The sequence below is a fragment of the Chelonoidis abingdonii genome, chromosome 24 (assembly GCF_003597395.2).
Source record: "Chelonoidis abingdonii isolate Lonesome George chromosome 24, CheloAbing_2.0, whole genome shotgun sequence".
NCBI classification, from domain to species: Eukaryota; Metazoa; Chordata; order Testudines; family Testudinidae; genus Chelonoidis; species Chelonoidis abingdonii.
Genome location: NC_133792.1, coordinates 1,135,133 through 1,156,825, shown reverse-complemented (window position 1 = coordinate 1,156,825; position 21,693 = coordinate 1,135,133). Strand labels below are relative to the sequence as shown.

General features: G+C 44.7%; 1 protein-coding gene across 9 annotated transcripts in view; it reads right to left on the bottom strand.

The window, feature by feature from the left end:
* PNPLA7 (patatin like domain 7, lysophospholipase) overlaps positions 1-21,693 on the bottom strand; it is a 557,191-nt gene that overhangs the window by 169,998 nt on the left and 365,500 nt on the right. For all 9 annotated transcript variants that reach the window (XM_075060490.1, XM_075060494.1, XM_075060495.1 and 6 more), the window contains one exon: positions 19,510-19,659. In XM_075060490.1, coding sequence (XP_074916591.1) covers positions 19,510-19,659 — 150 coding nt within the window. The remainder of the gene's footprint in view (positions 1-19,509; positions 19,660-21,693) is intronic.

The window sequence follows — 21,693 nt, the reverse complement described above, 5'->3', positions numbered from 1 at the left end:
GGTCGCCTGCCATATTTACTATTCTTTCTACACATCGGGATGGTTTGTTCCTGCAACCTCAATAAGGATTCTTTAAAAATACAGGCATCTCTCCTGGACTCCTTTCCCTCTCATGTTATTTTCCCAGGGGATCCTGACTGACATATCCCTGAGGGAGTCAAAGTCTGCTTTTCGGAAGTCCAGGGTCAGTATTCTGCTGCTCTCCTTTCTTCCCTGTGTCAGGATCCTGAACTCGACCATCTCGAGATGACTAAGGGGGGATATGATAGAGGTCTGCAAAATCATGAATGGTCTGGAGAAAGTGAATAAGGAAGTGTTATTTACTCATTCACATAACACAATAAGTATGGCCCACCCAATTAAATTAATATGGATTTTAATTAAAGCATGTTTAAAACCAACTCATGATTCAGAAACAGTAAGTACTCTCACTGGGGACTCAAAAAATCTCCCTAATTAGCTTTATCAACTTCTGTCATAACAAGATGTACTGAACATAGTGGCTTTTACTTTATACAAATGTGTTGGATAGTACACTCTCTCTCTTTAAATATCACAAAGATAGTATAAACTGTCAAGCTCTCTTCCGATGATTAACTGACCATGGAATTTTCATTTGTTCTACTTTAATGCATTTTCTCCACTAATGAAAGTAAAATACATTATAAATAAAAAATAAAGGTTTCAAACAAATATGCAATAAGATTAATTTTAGGACTCTCATGATTTTGCCACCTGAGAAACTATCTTATTGATACTAAAAAAGGGTTTACTGAAGAGAAACTAAGGCAAGTGTCAAAAATACACAAAGGAGATAAAATAAAGATAGTGCCTCTAATTCTAAAGCTGGCTGCAAGGTCACTCCACCTAGAAAAATACAGGCCACAGAATAACACTGCATTGGACAGAGTGCATATAGAGAAAGGAGACTATGTAATGGTTAAGATGGGCTTAGCCTCACTAAAATTTGGAAGTGACCTACCAGAAGGCTGCAAGATTATGAAAGAGATTGATGAAGCTGATAAACAAAACACTTAATACTACAGTGAGGTCCAAATATTAGAGGGTTCTGCACAACAGAATAAACTTGTCACGTATCCAGGGACAAGACTTTTTACCAAGGAAAATTACATTTAGATTGAAATACTGAGGTGGAAGATGGGAAACTCAGGCAGAACTATTCCATGCAAGCACAGAATAAGTTATAGAGAAAGGAGCTCCAAAGAACTCCCAGCTGCATTACTGGAGTTTTGAGGGGATGACTTTTAAAAAGCAGAGATGGATTGGATTCTCTCTTTTAACAAGCAGAGAGAGATTTGCGTCCATTGCCAAATCCTGGAAAATAGCAGGTGTGATAAATGAAGCGGGGGTGAGCGGTGAGAGCTCCCTTTTATGGACACCCAGCTAGCCAGTTAGCTATAAAGTCCCTCTTGGTGGATGCTTGCTTTACCTGTAAAGTTTTAAAAGTCCCCCAGGTAAAGTGGGCACCTGACCAAAAGAGCCAACAGGAAGGCTAGAAATTTTAAAAATTGGGCAAAAAGCTTTCCCTTTGTGTTCTGTGGCTATTCTCCAGAGAGAGAGGAACAGAGCAAAGTCAGGGCTATGACTATGCTGTAAAAAGTTTTTTTCCAGGTATGGACGTCATCAGATTATACCTAGAACTACCAAATATGTAAGTAGATTTGGAAACGTCTAGAAAGACGCAATTAGGTTTTTTTTTTAAATTTTATTTTCTATAAGGCTTGTGGACTCATCTGTGCTATCCCCAGATGCTGTTGTTTTCTTGTAACCTTTAAGCTGAACCCCCAAGAAAGCTATTTTGGGTGCTTAATTTTTAGAATTGCTCTTTTAAAATCTAGCAAAAGCCTAAGTTCCAGATGTATTTTCTTTCTTTTTGTTTTTAATAAAATTTACCTTTTTAAAGAACAAAATTGGATTTTTGGTGTCCTAAGAGGTCTGTGCCCATGTTGTTAAATTAGCTGGTGTCAATAGCTAATTTCCTTTGTTTTCTTTCTCAGTTTTTCCTTGGGGCGGGAGGGCTTGAGGGAACCCCACAGGAAGGAATTCCCAAGTGCACCTTCCTGGGATCCGAAAAAGAGGGCTGCATTTGGTGGTGGCAGCGTTTACCAAGCCAAGGTCAGAGAAAAGCTGTAACCTTGGGAGTTTAATGCAAGCCTGGAGTGGCAAGTATTCATTTTTTAAATCCTTGCAGGACCCCACCTTCTGCACTCGAAGTGCCAGAGTGGGGAATCAGCCTTGACAGCAGGAGAGCCCATTTCAATTTCTGCCATTAGTGACAGTCCAATTCCTTCCCTGAGCAACTAATAATGTTGTGACTGACCTCACCCTGGAATGAGGGTAAATGTTGTATCAACCAGGCAAGGTACTAACAAGCTTCTACAGGACTTTATTTTTACAGTGGAAACTGCTTTATCAAGCTGCAGCTGCACCCTCTGTAACTCTCACTCAGCTTCCTCAACTCCTCCTCTCTCCTTTCTGTTTCCTGTCCTTTCAGACTCCCAACAGACAGTGCTCCCAGTTCTAATAATTACAAGAACATCTAAACACCACATTCCCTCCTCTCTTAAGAAACTCTCCCAATTAAAATAAACGTTGTTTTAACCACAGGAACAAATGGGAAACAAGACACTATACTATTTGCAGAAATATTACACTGCAAATGCTGTAGATATACATAACACAGTCTTTAGTCCAGACAGATGGTCGTCGGTGTCTGACAGGCCACCTCCCAAGCCCCAGTTCCAATGCAATGTCTTGTTGTGTTGGTTCTACGGTGAAGTCATCCAATGCACACTGGGTGTTGGCATAATCTCCTCTTGGTGCATAGGCAGGTGCAAGATAAGAAGCATTCCATACGCGCCCATCAGAAAGTTGATAGGTGTAAGGTCCCTTCTTGTCTATGATTTTAAGAGGAGCTGTGAATTTATGGTCCCCTTTGAGTAAAATTCCAGGTTTTCGTATTCTAACAAAAGGAACCACACTCAAACTTTGGTTCTTTAGCACCCTGCCGCTTGGCTGTGAAAGCCTTATACTTTGCTTGGTTCTGTTCAACAGTTTTTCTCACATCATCCTCGTTTGGGGCATCAGGCCGTGCCTTTAACAACCCAGCAATTTTCAGTTTAGTATTCATCTGTTTCCCACGCAGAAACTCTGCGGGTGATCTTTGTGTTGTGGCATGTCATGTAGCTCGGTATGTTTGCAAGAAATCAATAGTGAAGGGTATCCGCAATTGGCCTTCCAGTTCAGCTGTTTCCAAACTCTCTTTCAAACTGCTGTTAAACCGTTCGATTTCCCCATTGCCTTCAGGGTAATATAGGGATGACCTTCTGTGTAAAATGTTCCTCTCTGCTAGAAAGGTTTCAAACTCCAGGGAAGTAAATTGACTACCATTATCAGAAACCAGCTCTTTGAGGTTATCTTCCCTGCTAAAAACTGAAGAGAGGAACTTAATTACTGTAGCAGAAAAGATTTGTGATGTAAACGCTATCTCAGGCCATTTACTGAAATAGTTTATTAAAGTGATGGCATAACAACAGTCAACTGGAGCAGTATCAAAGGGTCCTACAATGTCAATCGCCACTTTCTCCCATGCAGATTCAGGAAGAGGAACAGGCTGTAATGGAGGGGTACATGTCACTGCTGTCTTATCATGCATTTGGCAAGTGACATAAGATTTTATGAGTCCCTTGGCCTGTGCCACTTTCAGCAGCTCCCATTGGCCCGGAACAGCGATCCGCAGCCGGTGGGAGCTGCGATCGGCCGGACCTGCGGATGGAGCAGGTAAACACATCAGCCTGGCCTGCCAGGGGCTTTCCCTACACAAGCAGCGACCCCTGTTTGAGAAACCCTGAGTTTGAGAGTCCATCCCTGGCCACCAGTCGTTGTTTGGTTCTGACAATTCCTTAATGAGTATCGTGTGCCAGGTGTATGAGTTTTGACTGTAATTCTGCTCGAACAAGGAGCCGGTGTGTACCTCATAGCACACAGCCATCGAGCAAAGAAAGTTCATCCCGATCTCTAAAATAAGGCAACAAAACTGGGTCAAGGTTTTTAGAGTTACTGGGCCATCTCTTTGTCAGAAATTCCCGTAGTTTTTGTTGAATTGGACACGCTGAACAAGCAGCTTTGAAATTGTTCTCTTGTAACTGCAGTAAGAGTGCTTGTAATAAGTGCAACTACTACATTCTCATCCTCTGGTGGACCATCTGGTGAAGGCAAAGGCAGGCAAGAAAGGCAATCAGCTACCACATTTCTGTTTCCAGGCTCATATTCCAAGTCATAATTGAAAGAGAGTAGTCTCGCAGATCATCTAGCAATCTGATATCCTGCTCTTCCCAGTCCTTTTGTGGTTAGCAACGTCGTCAAAGGGCTGTTGGCTGTGCACAACTTGAACGTGCGGCCCCACAGGTAAGTTCTCCATTTTTCAGTAGCCCAGACACAAGCAAGTGCTTCTTTTTTGACTATAGAATATTTTCTCTCAGCGTTACTCAGTGTCCTTGAAGCAAATGCAACAGTCCTCTCTGTGCTGTCCTGATGAAGTTGTGTGAGGAAAGCCCCAAGTTCATAATCAGAAGCATCAGTAGTTACAATTGTGGACAATGTGGGACTGAATAGCGCAAGTACTGGACTACGTACAATCAAGTCTTTCACCGTTTTGAAACTAGCTTGTGCATACGTTGTCCACACTAAGGCTGAACTTCTCTGTAGTAATTCTCGTAACAGTTCAATGACAGAAGCGTAATTGGGAATGAATTTTTGCATACCAGGAGGTAAGACCCAAGAAGGAATGTAAGGTTTGCAAATCTGTTGGAGTAGGAGCATTTGAAATTGCCAGGATATGATCTGGATCAGGTTTTAGTCCAGCCTGTGAAATTGTATGCCCCAGAAAGGAGAGTTCGGTTTGTCTAAATTTGCATTTGGACCTATTGAGCTTGAGACCTGCTTTGCTGATGCAGTTTAGTACAGTCTGCAGGTTATTGTCATGCTCCTCAGTAGTATTTCCAAACACGATATCATCATCCAAATAGCACTGAACTCCATGTTGCTTCTTCAGAAACAACGACGACATTTTTTGGAAGGCACTTGGGGCTGATGTGAGACCGTATGGAACACGTTTAAACTAAATAGTCCCTCATGTGTAACAAACGCTGTGAGGTCTCTGCTGTCTTCATGCAACACAACCTGGTGGTATGCGCTCTGCAAATCAAGAGTAGAAAACATCTTTGCTCCATGGAGTTCTGCAAATACTTCTTCTATGTGAGGAAGAGGATGGCTGTCAATCACAATAGCTTTATTTGGCTCCCTTAAGTCCACACAAAGGCGAATGCCTCCACCCTTCTTCTGTGTCACCACTATAGGTGAACCTATTCGGAGGAGTTAATCTCTTCAATAATGCCATTTTGAACAAGTTTTCTAAGTTCCTCTAAAACAGCTTCCCTGACTGCAAATGGTAAGTGCCATAATTTCTGTCGTACAGGCATCAAGTTATTCTTCATTTTAACTTTATGCAGAAAACCATAAGCACAGCCAAGTTTCTCCTCAACCCTGTTGGGTCCCAGCTGAAACTGGTGTGTGTACCGCAAGAGTGCTTTGCTAAGGAAGATCAATTCGTCCATTAATTACCCTGAGATTTAAAGCAGCCAGTAAATCTCTGCCAAGGCTAGGAGTGCCTTTGTGGACAATGTAGAATCTGAAGTTACACAGCAATCACCAAAAGTAACTATTGCTGGCAGGCAGCCATGTACTGGAATATGGTTTTTCAAACGGCACACCAACTGAAGTTTGGGTTCAATAAGAGGCACATCTTTTAAGTAATGCAAATAAATGGAATCAGATAGTATAGATACTGCTGAGCCAGTGTCCAACATTAGCTGAATAGAGTGTGATTTGCCCGAGAGTATGGCAGAAACGTTTACAGTGCACTTTACCTGTTCTGGAATATGTGCAGTAGCGGTTTTGTTCACACTCAGCACAGTAACATCTGGTATTGTAACTGCATGCACCTGTTGATTGAACTGGCTATTGCAACATACTTTAGCAAAATGCCCTATCTTTTTGCAATGATTGCACTGAGCTACTTTTGCTGCAGATCCTGTGTAGCTTACAAGATGTTGTGGGGTTCCACAGTGAAAGCATGCTTTTACTGTATTTTGTATTTGCTGATTCAGTGGCTTTTTATAAGTTTTCCTCTTGCAATTGTTTGTCTGCAGCGATAGTGAACTTTTGTCACGGTGTGGACTATGCCTCCTGTATCTTTGCTCATTATTTTGGCTTCAGCTGTAGCTGACTCAATCTGGGTAGCAATGGTTATTGCTTTTTCTAGTGTAAGTTGTGGTTCTAGAAGTAAGCATTCTCTTACATGAAGCATGGTTGTTTTCTCAATGAGCTGGTCGCTAATTGTCTCATCTGCCATATTCCCAAAGTCACAAGTTACAATCAGACTCCGCAGGGAAGCAATACACTGCATTATAGTCTCCCCTGGTTTCTGCTCATGCTGACAAAATCTGTAGCTATTAGCTACTACATTCACTTTTGGCACAAAAAAGTTTTTTAATGCAGTGAGTGCAGTCTCATATTTATCATCTGCAAGGGGAAAAGTGTAAAATATATGCTGCCCTTCTGCTCCAAGGCAGTGAATTAGCAGAACATGCTTTCTTACTGCAGAAATCTCTGTAGCCCTGATTGCAAGCAGATAAGTCTCAAACATATGGATCCGGACAGTAAAAGCAATTGGAGGCTCACCCGGGCTTTGCAGAAAGGGTGCAGGTGGGTTCAGAGGCAGAAGATCCATCCTCGTCACCAAAATGTTGTATCAACCAGGCAAGGTACTAACAAGCTTCAACAGGACTTTATTTTTACAGTAGAAACCTCTTTACCAAGCTGCAGCTGCACCCTCTGACTCTCACTCAGCCTCCTCAACTCCTCCCCCCTCCTTCCTCTTTCCTGCCCCTTCAGACTCCCAACAGCCAGTGCTCCCAGTTCTAATAATTACAAGCACATCTAAACACTACTGTAAGGTACTCCTCACAACTGACAATGGCTACAGCTGCTGACATGCTGTGACTGCAGACTATTATGCTAATCATGACCATCCTAGTCTGTTACCTTGTGTTCCCTTCATTTAAACTCTTTGGGACAGAGACTTTTTGTTGTAAGTACATACAGCAACTAGTACAATGGTTATAATAATGCCTTATTAGGGCTCAAGGCAAGTCTCAAAGTAATAACAATTATTATAGACCTAAAGCAGTTTTATAAGTGATCTGCAGAATGTGATCAGTTAAAAACATTGGGGCTACTCCTCAGTGCCTCCTCCCCCCCGACACCCCTCCGACAGAATGCCTCCATCTCAGGCAAAGAGTGAGAAGTTCCACTTCATTCATAGTTGCATAGAACCCTGGGGCCAGCACCCAGCGATTTAATCAATGCATCATTCATAATGCAACACCTAGAGTACTTCGTTCCTCTGAAACAGTGGTGAAACCACCAAGGTGGCTTCCAAGTTATAATTTGCAATCAGCTATTGTGTTAAAAAGAGACATGGTGGGTTTTTTTTGACCATATAAGTGATACTGATGAACAGCATCAAATCTATACAAAGGAACCATATGTCACAGATACCAAATGAGCCTATTCTCACCTGTGTGGGAATTTCCCTACTCTTTCAATGTAACGTTACATAACAATTCACCATCAGAAGCCTAATTCAACAGCCCAACAGTTACCTAACTTCTTTCAGAATTTGCTTACATCTCCAATCTGTTCCCTTTTAACAGCAGAGCTTCAGCCTATTGAGAGTAGCTGCTGTTTACTTACCTTCCTAGTTTTGATTAAGAGAAATTAAGAGAATAAGAAAAAGCAGTTTAGACAAATGTGCAATGGTGATTATTCCAAAGAATTTCAAGCACGCCGGAATGAATCAGCACAATTATTGTAAAAATATCGAAGTATAATTTAAAAGGGATGATGTCAAGTTATCAATTTTACTTTAAAAAAACCCTTTCATGCATTATGTTGTTAGTAAAATTTTCTCCATTTATGCAGGGTGTATCTTTGGCCTTTTTTGGCTTGGGCAAGAATTCTTAGCGTGCCCTTCATCAGAGGCTTTCCACCAGGTACACAGGAAAAGAACACTGGCTCACAGCTGGCTGAGTTCTATTACTGTTTCATGACAAGTCAGAAAGTTTCTGCCTACTTCCTTAGAGGTAAATCCTTTGGTCTAAAGTAAAGTTAACCAAGCAAATTGTTTCTGCTAATGAGCCCTCCCTAACTGGCTCACACGTGAATCTTTTCTTTCTGGAGTTCTAACTTCATTTCTGCTTCACATTTAAGTTTCATAGTAAATATTTATACTTTGAAATTCACATCCATAGTAAATGTAAAGTTTTCTGGTTGAGACTTTCAGAATATGTGTGTGTGTGTGTGTAAAATACTTTTTCATACTAAGTGCTACTATTTTAAGGTCACATCTTTAAGGATCTAATAGGCCTAGAAACAAATGCTAGTCATTCCTTTGGAAAGCTGGAAATGTACCTTTTCTCATGGGATAAAAGGAGGGCAGGCGTGGAGTTCAGAGATGCACGATAAATGCAATATTTTCATCATCACCACAGTCAGGGAGAGGAGCCCCAGGTTGTCACTAACTCCCTGTGTGACCTTGGCCAAGTCGCTGCCCCTATCCTCGCTGGGGTTCCCCATTGCTAAGGAGCGTATCAAAGCACATAGTTATTGTTTGGCTGAATCCCCAAATTTTCTAAAAAAAACAAACAAGTGAAGTGAAATTTAGATAAAATTGAATGATTTACTATAAAACTTAATTTTTTTTTTAATGGGGAGAGGAGGGATGCAAATCACTCTGAATTACTAATTTTGTCACTGGAGTGCACTATCAACAACCGGAGACGCCACAAAGCATAGTTTCTGCTCTGCGCCCACTAAGGAATAGACAGATGATTTACAATTACATTTTATAAAAGGGCAAAAAATGCTTCCAGAGAATTTTTTGATGATACCTCTCTCTTGTTCACATTCCTAATTACAATGGATGGATTAAAATCCCTTGAAAATAGAATGTGTGACGGGGTGGATTATATACTGTACATTTGTGGGTTTTTTTAATATATACAGAAATAACATGGGCAGAAAATTAACCATAGTTTCAGAGTATTTCAGGGTTGGATAAACAATAATAAGACCTGATGAATGAATAATTTCAATTTCAGTAAAATAAAAATCTGGTCTATTGGCTGTGTTCTGGATTAGGCAGTGTCTGTGTTTATGGCACTTTACCCTCTCACTGTGGCCGTCTACTCCATTCTTCAGCTGATGAGGTTGTTATTACAAATATTGTCTGCTCACAAGAAGCAAGTGAAAAGGACAACAGGGAAAAGTCAGATCGTCACAAAGGAAAACTTGCACCCCTTTGTTACAGTAGAGTCTCAACCTGAGCAGCCATTTTGTTTCAAAAATAGGCATTATGGCCTTTTTTTTTTTTTAAATATACTAAAGTTATCTGCCAGTCACTTAGGATCCAGCTGTAATTTTCTGCAGTAAATCATAACGAGGTCATATTATAGAGAAGTCAGTAGCAGTTTAGGTTGCAATCTAGCTTCCATTCTGTTTTATCTCCATTCTCTCCCTAACTTTTACCAGGATAGGTATTGTCCTGAAAAGATTATGATTCACGGGGAGGACAATTCCTGCCTTATGATTCCCAACAGGAGAGGATAAACAGTTCAAATTACAAGAATTGTTTAGTGATTCGTTGTTACTATTTTTAATCAAGTATCCCAGGATTCTTTAGCCACTTTTCACACAGGACTAAACCCTATACAATGTTAACAAATTCACATATGCTCACACATCTGCACACAGGACTACACAAAGTTTTATGTTTGAAGAGGTGAAAAAGCCTAGTGAACTGTCTAGCTTAACAGTTCAGCACTTAACGTTTCATGCACATAGAAGTTTGAGATGCTAAACTGGTTGATTACTAGGCCATTTACTTTTTCAAACATAAAAGTGTCTGCGGTTCCATAAGGTGGGGGCTTCCTCCCAGCACCCTGCAAAGTTTCTCCTGGACTTCTTGGCAGCTGCCCTGTAGAGTTCATCAGCTCCTGCTCCTCACCTCTGCAGCAGAAGGACATCCCAGGAACTCCACACAAAATGGAAGTCTCTGCTACTTCTCTCCAATTGAGCTCAGAACCCTTCCCTTTCATTGCTGTGTTCTGGGGCCCAGCAGAGCTTCAGGTGCACAAAGCCTTCAAAGTACGAACCCCAGCCCCACACCTCCCTCAGTGTCTTTTCTGTTTTCATGAGTCAAGAGCCCTTCTTTGTCCAGCTTAGGACATGTATTTATATGTATTAACAAGAAGGGTAGCTCTGGAGATCTGTACATGAAGTGAAGTACAAAGCACAGAATGAACTATGCAGTCTGCCTTTGAAACTGCAGTTACCAGCTTAGCACCACAAAAATTCCAGCACTTAATGGGAACTGGAGTGTTAGCACTCCCAGCACCGGCTGTCTTATCAGGCCATATCTTCTGGACCAGCAAACACAAGTTTTAAATGAACAAAGTCTACTGTATCAACTCACAGCAGCATTCAGAAAGGTATTTTCTGTGAGTTAACATAATCATTTATGTCCATCACCGAATGCACATAAATTATTTCACATCATGCCAGTTAAAGACCTCCAGTTCCATTTTGAGATTTCACTAAGATTCAGAGCTAACTATGCTAGCGATTTCATAGAATTACTTTGGAAATCCAGTATAGTTGTAGCCCTATTGGTCCCAGGATATTAGAGAGACAAAGTGGGTGAGGTCATATCTTTTATTGGACCAACTTTTGTTGGTGAGAGAGACAAGCTTTTAAGCCACACAGAGGTTAACAATAACTATGTGGGTGAAATCAGACAAATCACTATGCTCTGGAATGAACTCACAGAGGAAAAGACAAAAACACGCTATCACCTGTGGGTGAATACAGTTGATAAAGCAATCATTCTATAGCTGACCTATCAGTCCTCCTTCTCAAAGGAAACCTGCACAACATTTTCAAAAGATGAGCCTCGGATCTTAAATTCATTACTCTGCTAAATGCTGAAAATCATGGACTTAACAGAAACACTGGACTTATGGCTTATTACAACAATCTGTAAACCACTAACTTCCCCTTTTGTCCTATGACTTCAGAGGTGTTTGTTAATGGGCCAATCCACCTAGAATGGTTCCTTACAATATGTGCTAACTACTTATGCTAAACAATTTGTTCCACTTTGCATTTTGCTGAGATGCTGGGAGTACCTTTCCCAAACCTGAAGAAGAGCTCTGTTAGCTAGTCTACACTAGAAGCGCTACCTCAGTGCAGCTGTATTGCTGTAGCGTGTCCAGTGAAGATGTTCTGTGCCAATGGGAGAGAACTCTTCTATCAGAATAATAAATCCATCTCCACAACAGTGGTAGATATGTCAGCAAGAGAAGCTCTCCCGCCAACATAACACTGTCCACATGGGCACTTTACTGGTGTAAAGTATGTTGCTCGGTGGCTTATTCACACCTCTGAGCGACGTGAGTTATACCAAAGTAATAAAGATCTGGCCTGTGTGGCTCGAAAGCTTGTCTCTCTCACCAACAGAAGTTGGTCCAATAAAATATATTACTTTACCCCCCTTGTGTTTCAGAAACCCAGAGACATTCTCATGATCAGCTAGTTGTTTGGATTCCAATATACAAAGGATTTGTTATAAAAACATGATATAATGAAATATTACCTGCTCAAACACATGAAGTGTGAATGAGAGAGCTGGTCTTGATGAATCGTTTGCTGTTCAACTAAATTGGGTTTGTTTTTTTTAAGGGAGATAGTCAAACAACCATGTCTCTCCATTTGGTAATTACGAAGGGTAGCGTATTAGCTCATGACAGGATTATTATTACTGAAGGCACAAAACAGGATGTTTTCCCTCAAGTTTCAAGTTCTCCATACCTAAGTCCTCTCTGTGCATATGCATCACGATGACCACTTCTTACACTAAAGAAATTAGATCAAAGGGATACTGTTGAAGGTGTCATGCAGGGGCAGCTCCAGGCACCAGCACACCAAGCACGTTCCTGGGGCGGCAAGCTGTGGGGGCGGCCTGCCGGTCACCATGAGGGCGGCAGTCAGGCTGCCTTCGGTGGCTTGCCTGTGGGAGGTCTGCCGGTCCCGTGGCTTCGACGGCAATTTGGTGGTGGGTACGCAGGACCGGCGGACCCACAGAAGCTGTGGGACCGGCGGACCTGCCACAAGCATGCCGCCAAATCCATGTTACCAGAGGACCTCCCACATGTATGCCACTGAAAGCCACCTGACTGCCATGCTTGGGGCGGCAAAATACATAGAGCCACCCCTGGTGTTATGTCTAAAGAACTGAGTAACTACAACAGGGGTCCTTCTCTCTAAGACATGGCCTTCAGTGTTCTTTCTGGGTATCTCTTTCAAACTGAACATTCATGTCACCAGAAAACATAAAACTAGAAATTTGTCCACTGTTTCTTACAAAATGCCAGTAAAATAGGGGCACATGTGCCCTCTGACTCACAGGGCTCGTCCAATACCAACTGAAATCCGCCAATGATGCCAACAGGCATTGGGTCAGACCCCTAGTGATGGTGATTATTATTAATGCACCACGTACATGAGTGAACACGTGTACCTTCTTTTTTATGGGACTCTCACAAGCAACACGTTGGTGTGTGTTTTTCCTGAAAGAAAAACTGGTGTCGATGGAAGGGATTTGAAAATAAGCCTTAAAATGTTACAGGGCAAAAATTCCATAGGCATGACAGTAATGTCTCTTTAGCAGAAAAAACTCATCTTTTACATAAATTGCTCTAATCTCCACTGTACTACCATCCTCTTCTCTTTCCTTTGAATAAAATGACATGGGGTCAGCAGCTCTAACATGTACAATCATGGACCCAGTAAAAAAGGATGATGGGGTAAGCAGGGAATGGCACATAACCTTCCTGTTTTCTTCGCATTCTATTATATTCTGTAGAAATAACCTGTAAATGGGCATGAGTCGCAGGAAAGCTTACAGTAACACCCAAAACACTCCACAGCAGGTTGGTAACTGTGGTGCCAGTTGGCTCCAATGCTGAGACATGCTACCAACATGCCCATTTTTCCTAGTTAAATTTCTCCAGATAAATGGAAAAAGACGGTTACTCACCTTTGTAACTGTTGTTCTTCAAGATGTGTTGCTCATATCCATTCCAATTAGGTGTGCGCGCGCCATGTGCACGTTCCTCAGAAGATTTTTACCCTAGCAACACTCGGTGGGTCGGCTAGGTGGCCTTCTGGAGTGGCGCCGTTATGGCACTGAATATATACCCTTGCCGACCCAACAGCACCTCAGTTCCTTCTTGCTGGTTACTCCGACAGAGGGGAAGGAGGGCGGTTTTGAAATGGATATGAGCAACACATCTCGAAGAACAACAGTTACAAAGGTGAGTAACCGTCTTTTCTTCTTCGAGTGCTTGCTCATATCGATTCCAATTAAGTGATTCCCAAGCCTTACCTAGGCGGTGGGGTCGGAGTGAGATGATGCAGAATGCAAAACTGCTGAGCCAAATGCTGCATCATCTCTGGACTGTTGAACCAATGCGTAATGTGAGGCAAAGGTGTGAATCGATGACCAGGTCGCTGCCCGACATATTTCCTGGATGGGAACATGGGCCAGGAAGGCGGCAGATGAAGCCTGAACGTGAGTAGAATGGGCGGTGAGGTGGCTAGCCGGAACGTTAGCCAAATCATAGCATGTACGGATGCAGGATGTTACCCAAGATGAAATTCGTTGGGATGAGACGAGACCGGTAGGCCTTTCATCCAGTCTGCCACAGCTACAAAGAGCCGAGGTGACCTTTGGAAGGGTTTTGTTCTCTCGATATACAAGGCGAGAGCCCTGTGAATGTTTAGGGTGTGCAGCTGTTGTTCCCGATGCGATGGGTGCGGCTTCGGGAAAAAGACTGGGAGGAAGATATCTTGATTGACATGAAAGGAGGACATCACTTTAGGGAGGAAAGAGGGGTATGGTCGTAGCTGTACCTTGTCCTTATGGAATACCGTATACGGGAGGTCCGCTGTCAAGGCTCGAAGCTCAGATACTCGTCTTGCCTTAGTAATAGCGACGAGGAAGGCTGTCTTCCAGGAAAGGTACAGCAGCGAGCAGGTGGCCAGTGGTTCGAAAGGAGTATCCATAAGCTTGGCTAGCACCAGGCTGAGATCCCAGGTAGGGGTCGGGCATCTGACTTGAGGATACAAACGTTCCAATCCCTTGAGAAACCTTGAAACTATGGGGTGAGAGAAGATTGTTCGGCCATTTTCCCCTGGGTGGAAGGCAGAGATGGTTGCCAGATGCACCTTTATGGAAGAGAGCTCTAGGCCCTGTTCTTTCAGGGACCAGAGGTAGTTCAGGACAGTAGGAACGGACACCTGCCTGGGGACTGAGTTACGGTGAGCGCACCAGCAGGAGAAATGCTTCCACTTGGCCAGATATGTCATCCTAGTGGAAGGCTTCCTACTGCCCAAGAGCACCTGTTGGACCGAGGCAGACCAACGCAACTCAGACTGGCTCAACCATGCAGCAACCATGCTGTGAGGTGAAGAGACTGCAGGTTCGGATGGTGAAGCTGGCCAAAGTCCTGTGTTATGAGTGGTAGGGGAATCGGGTCTGCTACTGAGAGGTCAAACAACAGGGTGTACCAATGCTGCCTCGGCCATGCTGGAGCAATCAGGATCAGGTGGGTGCTGTCCCTGCGGAGCTTGAGTAAGACTCTGTGGATGAGCGGAAATGGTGGGAAGGCATAGAGTAGGTGCCTTTTCCATGGGAGCAGGAATGCGTCTGAGAGGGAGCCTGGGGAGCATCCCTGGAAGGAACAGAACACCTGGCATTTCCTGTTCTCTCAGGAGGCAAAAGAGGTCTATGTGGGGAAACCCCCACTTCCAGAAAACAGAATGGATGATGTCTGGATGAATTGACCACTCGTGAGACAGGAAGGATCTGCTGAGGTAATCTGCCAGAGTGTTCTGGACTCCTGGGAGAAAAGACGCTACCAAATCGATCGAGTGGGCTATGCAAAAGTCCCAGAGGTGGACGGCTTCTTGACAAAGGAGAGAGAAGTGTGCTCCATCCTGCTTGTTTATGTAAAACATGGCCGTTGTGCTGTCCGTGAACACTGATACATAACGGCCTTGGAGATAGTCTCAAAACACCTGGCATGCTAGACGGACCGCTCTCAGCTCCCGCACATTGATGTGCAAGGCCAGCTCTTGAGGCAACCAGAGGCCCTGAGTGCGAAGGCCCTCGAGGTGGGCACTCTGACCCAGAGATGACGTGTCCGTGGTTAGGGCCATCGAGGGTTGTGGTGGGTGGAATGGCATCCCCGCACAGACTAGACTGGGGTTTAGCCACCAGGTTAGGGAGCCCAGAACCTTCTGGGGAACAGTGAGCACCGAGTACAGGTTGTCTCTGCATGGTTGGTATATTGAAGCAAGCCAGATTTGAAAGGGACGGAGGCGTAGCCTCGCGTGCTTGGTCACGAAGGTGCAGGAAGCCATGTGACCTACTAGGCTGAGGGAGGTTCGCACTGATGCTGTCAGAAAGGTTTGAAGATCTCGAATAATTGAAGCCATTGCTTGAAAACCCAACTGCGGAAGGCAGACTCTGGCCAGATTGGAGTCCAGAACCGCTCCTATGAAGTCTATTCTCTGCGTAGGTGTCAGAGTAGACTTCTCTGTGTTGATCATCAGATCTAGGCTCCTGAAGAGGTCTTTGATGGTGTGCAGATGCTGCGACACTTGTAACTGGGAAGTCCCTTGAATGAGCCAATCGTCGAGATACAGGTAGACGTGTACCCGATGATGCCAGAGGGGAGGTGGTGACTACAGCCATGCATTTTGTGAACACACGCAGAGCTGTAGAAAGGCCAAACTGAAGTACAGTGAACTGAAAGTGTTGATGGTTGACCACTAAATGAAAGTATCGTCTGTGTGGTGGGTAAATTGCGATGTGGAAATATGCGTCCTTCATATCGAGGGCGGCATACCAGTCTCCCGGATCCAGGGATGGGATAATTGTCCCCAGGGTTACCATGCGGAACTTCAGCTCTATCATGAATTTGTTGAGTTCTCACAGGTCTAGGACGGTAGTAGACCTCCCTTTGCCTTGGGGATTAGGAAGTGGCAGGAATAAAATACCTCTTGCCCCTCATGTCTTTGGCACCTCCTCTAATGGCTCCCATGGCTAAGAGTGACTGGACCTCTTGTAAGAGGAATCGTTCGTGAGGGGGTCCCTGAAGAGGGACGGGGAGGGAGGGTGGCAAGGCGGGTTTGAAACAAACTGAAGGTAGTATCCCACTTCCACCGTGCGCAGAACCCAATGATCTGAAGTTAGCTGGGACCAGGTAGGGAGGAATTGTGAGGTGGTTGAAAAAGGGAGAAGAAGGATCCGGTAGAGCAACTGGTGGGCCGCCCTCAGGCGTCCCATCAAAAATTCTGCTTGGGCCCTGCTGGTGGTTTAGGGGGCGCCTGATTTTGACCTCCCTGAAGGCCAGACTGTCTCCGATGATTCCCTCTACCATGCCTTCTGCTAAAGTCCTGACACAGCCTAGGCGGGGAGTTAGGGCGGTATGGCTGGGGACAGAAGGTCCTGCGTTGGATCACTGGCATGTGCATACCCAGGGAGAGCATTATAATGTGATTGTCCTTCAGACTTTGCAATCTGGGGTCAGTTTTATCTGAGAACAGGCCCTGGCCTTCGAAGGGCAAATCCAGAATAGTTTGTTGTAATTCAGGGGGAAGGCCTGATACCTGGAGCTAGGAGATATGCCTCATCGTCCCTCCTGACGCCAGAGTTCTGGCTGCAGAGTCCGCTGCATCCAGAGAGGCTTGGAGGGAGGTTCTTGCTACCTTTTTACCCTCCTCAAGTAGGGCCGTAAATTCTTGACGGGATTCCTGGGGAAGAAGCTCCATAAACTTCCCCAAGGACACCCACATGTTAAAGTTATATCTACTTAGGAGGGCTTGTTAGTTTGCCACCCTAAGTTGGACGCTCCCGGCCGAGTATATTTTGCAGCCTAAGAGGTCCATGCGTCTAGCCTCCTTTGACTTAGGAGCCGGGGCTTGCTGGTCATGATGCTCCCTCTCGTTCACCGATTGCACCACTAAAGAGCAAGGAGGTGGGTGAATGTAGAGATATTCATACCCCTTTGAGGGGACCAAATATTTTCTCTCTACTCCCCTTGCTGTAGGTGGAATCAAAGCTGGGGATTGCCAAATGGTAGCCGCATTAGCCTGTATGGTGCGGATAAATGGAAGAGCCACTCTAGTAGGTGCATCAGCCGATAAGATGTCCACGATAGGGTCCTCTATTTCAGGGACCTCCTCCACCTGTAAGTTCATATTCTGAGCCACTTGTCTCAAAAGGTCTTGATGGGCCCTGAGATCAATTGGAGGAGGGCCTGAGGAGGATGTTCCCGCCACCGCCTCATCAGGCGAGGAGGAGGAGGAGCGGCCCGGGACCAGGGGGTCCCGCACTTGAGGAGCGTCATCTGTGTCAGGTGGAACCTGGGTGTTTGCAGATGGTATTGGAGCCTCATCCATGCCCATGGGGGGGAGGAGGGGGGGGCTTAGTGTCGCCTCTGGTACCTGGTGTTCTGACGGGACCGACCGTGGAGCCACTGATAGAGCATCTTGGGCCTGGTGGTATGCCCACGGTGTCCAGAAGGACCAGTGATAATGCCCTTGCTCATGGCTCTGGCTCTCTGGGAACATATGGCTGGGGACTCATAGACTCATAGGTCAGAAGGGACCAACATGATCATCTAGTCTGACCTCCTGCACAAAGCAGGCCACAGAACCCTACCCATCCACTTCTATAAAAACCCCTAACCTATGTCCGAGTTATTGAAGTCCGAGTTAGTTGAAGTCTTCAAATTTGTGGTTTGAAGACTCAAGCAGAGAGTATCCACCAGCAAAGTGACCCTATTGCCCCACGCTGCAGGTGGAGGCGAAAAATCCTCCAGAGTCGTCAAGCCATGTCTGCCCTGTAGGGAAACTTCCTCTCTTCCCGATCCAGCCACAATATGGCGATTACTAAACCCTCAGAGTCACGCCTCCTGAGGATAGGATTGAACCGCACTATTTTTTTAGCCTGCGATGAGGGCATCAGCCTGCGATGACACTGATGTGTGTCTCGATGGCCACGACGGTGTCAATAGACCCTGGGAGGGCGCCACTGTTCTGGATGCTTGATCCCGGGGAGTGGTACTGGGAGCTATAACGGTACCGCGAGCGAGACCAGGACCTTCTACCCGCCCTCCCAGGGCAGTACCAGGAGGTCGACCGGGATCTCAAGTCCCTTCGTCTGGAGCGACTGCGGGATACATGGTGCCAAGGGCAGTGCCGTGAGTTGGATCGGTACCGGGAGAATCCGGCCGGCGAACGAGATGTCGAACGGTGCCATGAGTGCGACCGGTACCGTGATGGAGAGCGGTGCCAGGACTGCAAGCGGCGCCGGAAGTGGGAATGACGTGATCGACAGCATCTGTGAGACCGTGATCTTGAACGAAGTCTCTCTGTTGGACCAACGAAAGGTGGCCTTACCAGGGCTGGTTTTCCGATGGATTCTATGACCCGCACTGGCGGTTGAAAATAACTATGAGTAGCTAGGGACGTGGAGATCAGCAAAGCTGCGCTCCACAGTTCCAACGGCCGTCAGGGGTGGTAAGAAGGAACTGAAGGGCCATTGGGTTGGCAGGGGTATATATCCGGTGCCATAACGGTGCCACTCCATGAGGCGACCCAGCCGACCCACCGAGTGTTGCTAGGGTAAAAATCTTCTGAGGAACGTGCACGCAGCGCGTGCACACCTAACCGGAATCGATATGAGCAAGCACTCGAAGAAGAACTAACCCATCCAACACTGAGAAGGCCCAAGCCCACAATACACAGGGCTAGGAACCAGGGTGAAGAAAACAAACGAGGCTCAAGGGCACCTCTACATCTTTTGAAAACCCTAAACAAGGATTTGGTGTCACACATTCACAAGACTGTGCGTTTCAAAGGACAATCTTGTTTGGAACAGCAACTCCTGGAACTCCCCCTGATTACAATAACTAAAGCATATTTCTGGCTGAGTTCTGATGTCTCTCAGGAATCACAGGGCTTGCACTGTACCATGGAGTTTCTCCAATTACATTAAAAGCAGGAGAGAAAGGATTAATTAAAAGAAGGAATAATTAGTTTTTAAAATCCTGGGAAAAGACTTTCATGACAACAGACATGATTTTCTTTTACCTAATAAAATGCCTCATTCTGTGCCTTTGTTGTACAATTTCCCTTCCAAGCCCAAGCAGCAGCCTGTCATACACAGTGATAGACAGCATGACTGATGCTTTGCTAGAACATTACAGTTGGCAGTAACATTTGCAGAAAAGCTCTTACCAATAGTGCTGAGAGCGTGTTTGAGCTCCAAAGTAAAGGCAGTAAGTGGTACCTCTTCAGACACTGGCATGATTGCTACGGTGGAGAGGTTGTTAGCAGGGTTTCCAGCATCCCACTGGCTGCCAGTGGTATGTAATCCAAGAGGATGACCTGCCAAAAAAATTATGTAATTAGCCAACCAGAAAGCTGCATCCCTGCTTGGTACTAGGTCTCCTTTTCAATTGTCAGGCTACAGGGAAATAATTATTGAATTATTTAATCTGTTAGATGAACAATATTCTCTATTTATGCCAAGGTGAAGATTACAGACTATTCCATTCTATACAGGCTGCACGCAGACTCTTATTTTCAGTTACTGAAGGGCAGGCTGTGGGTAAAATTCAGGCAATGTCGGAATTCAGATTCTGAGACTAGGTGAAGTGGGATGTATTTTCACCTAAATCCAGGGTCTCCTGAGAGATGGAATATGCTTCTCAACCTATCAGAGCTCAGCCCGGGCATAATGAACTTAGACAGCAAGCATCCTCTTGGCCTGGGAAAGAACTCATTTAGTTAACAAAAAACAACTACCTATTTCCATGGGTCAAAGGATTCCAAGAATCAACCCGCACTTTGTATAGTCTTCCCAATCAGGGAAATAAATATCCAGGAGGTCATTTCAGATATGGCCCATATTAACATTTGAAATCTCCATTGTCCTTTCTTTTTACATTTGTGGTGGGGAATTCCAGACCACTGAGGGAACATGATAAGGAAGGGACCATATCCACAACAAAGAAAGTGCTCTCACACTTTTCACACTAATAACTGCAGGTTCCTATTAAGCAGCTTTCTTGATGTCTGCATTAATGTGAGTGAACAAGCGCATCTTACCAGAACCCTGCAGTACTTTACTTTCTGGTATTACACCTGAAGATTCCTACTTTACACAAGCTGGCGTTAGACTCACGGGGGCCCAGGACAGAAACTCAGGAGTGGGACCTCATTCTACCTTCCTTACCGGCTTGTACATTGGATTTCTGGAATGTTTTGATCAATATCGTAACAGTCATATTACTACTAGTTTTGGGGAAATTCTGTGACAAAAAAATTCTGCACCCGATATTTTAAAATTCTACAAAATTCTGCATATTTTATTTGTCAAAATAACATTACATAAATCACACTAATTTCAATTATTTTGGTAATTTATTTCAAAATACCTGTCAGCAAGTGTGTGTGTAACAATACAGACACACACAAAAATTCCTCCAGGAGTACAGTTAAAGAAACCCCTACAACAACCGAGTTCCTGTTTCTCTGCTCCCTCCCTCACCCCCAGAGCCCAGCCACGGAGCACGCACCCAACCCAGATACCCGCACCCCTTCTCCCTAAGATTCCAGCTGCAGGGTGCCCCCGCCTCAGGCCAGACACCTGCACTCCAACCCTCAAGAGCCTAGGGGTCCAGAGGGAGAAACGGCCTGATGCTGGGTCCACGGGTTGTAGGGAGTTTCCTGCATGCCAACTCCTTCCTTCAGGCTGTGCTGAGAACTGAAGTGGTGCAAAATTCTCCCAGGAGCATACTACGATGATTACTGCTCCTATTGCCACTCATAATAACCACAGTAATACAGTATAAAAATGAATTTTATGCAAGAAAATAACCAAATCAGAACACATTGACAAACTTATCTAAATCACTTAGAAGTGGACCCTCCTCGCTTTTGAGGAGGCAAATTCTTCAGTTATTTTAGAGATGTCAAACTTGCAACAAATTTTGTGTTCAGCTGAAGTCTCAGATAGACCATTCAGATAACCTTGTGAATAGATCTTCAGTAACTTTAAATGTGAAAAGCTTTTCTCTCCTGAGGCCACGGTTATGGGTACAGTCAAAAGGAGAAGCAATGCAATGCTTAGGTTTGGGTATAGATCCAACAACTTTTCAGCATCGATGTAGTTTAACATCACCAGAGGCAAATTAGACACCCCAGTTGACAAAGATTAACAATACTGAGTGTAACTGACAGTTACTGACAGTCACTGATCCCTGCTTTCAGATTCCGCCATCCCTCCATACTGCACAAATGTGCTGAGAAGCGTTCACACTCTTTGAGACAAGAATGAATGCACTTCCATGCACTGAAGCTGTCCTTCAAAAAGGAATGATTGCATTTTCCAGAAAGAGTACAACAAAACCAAAAAAT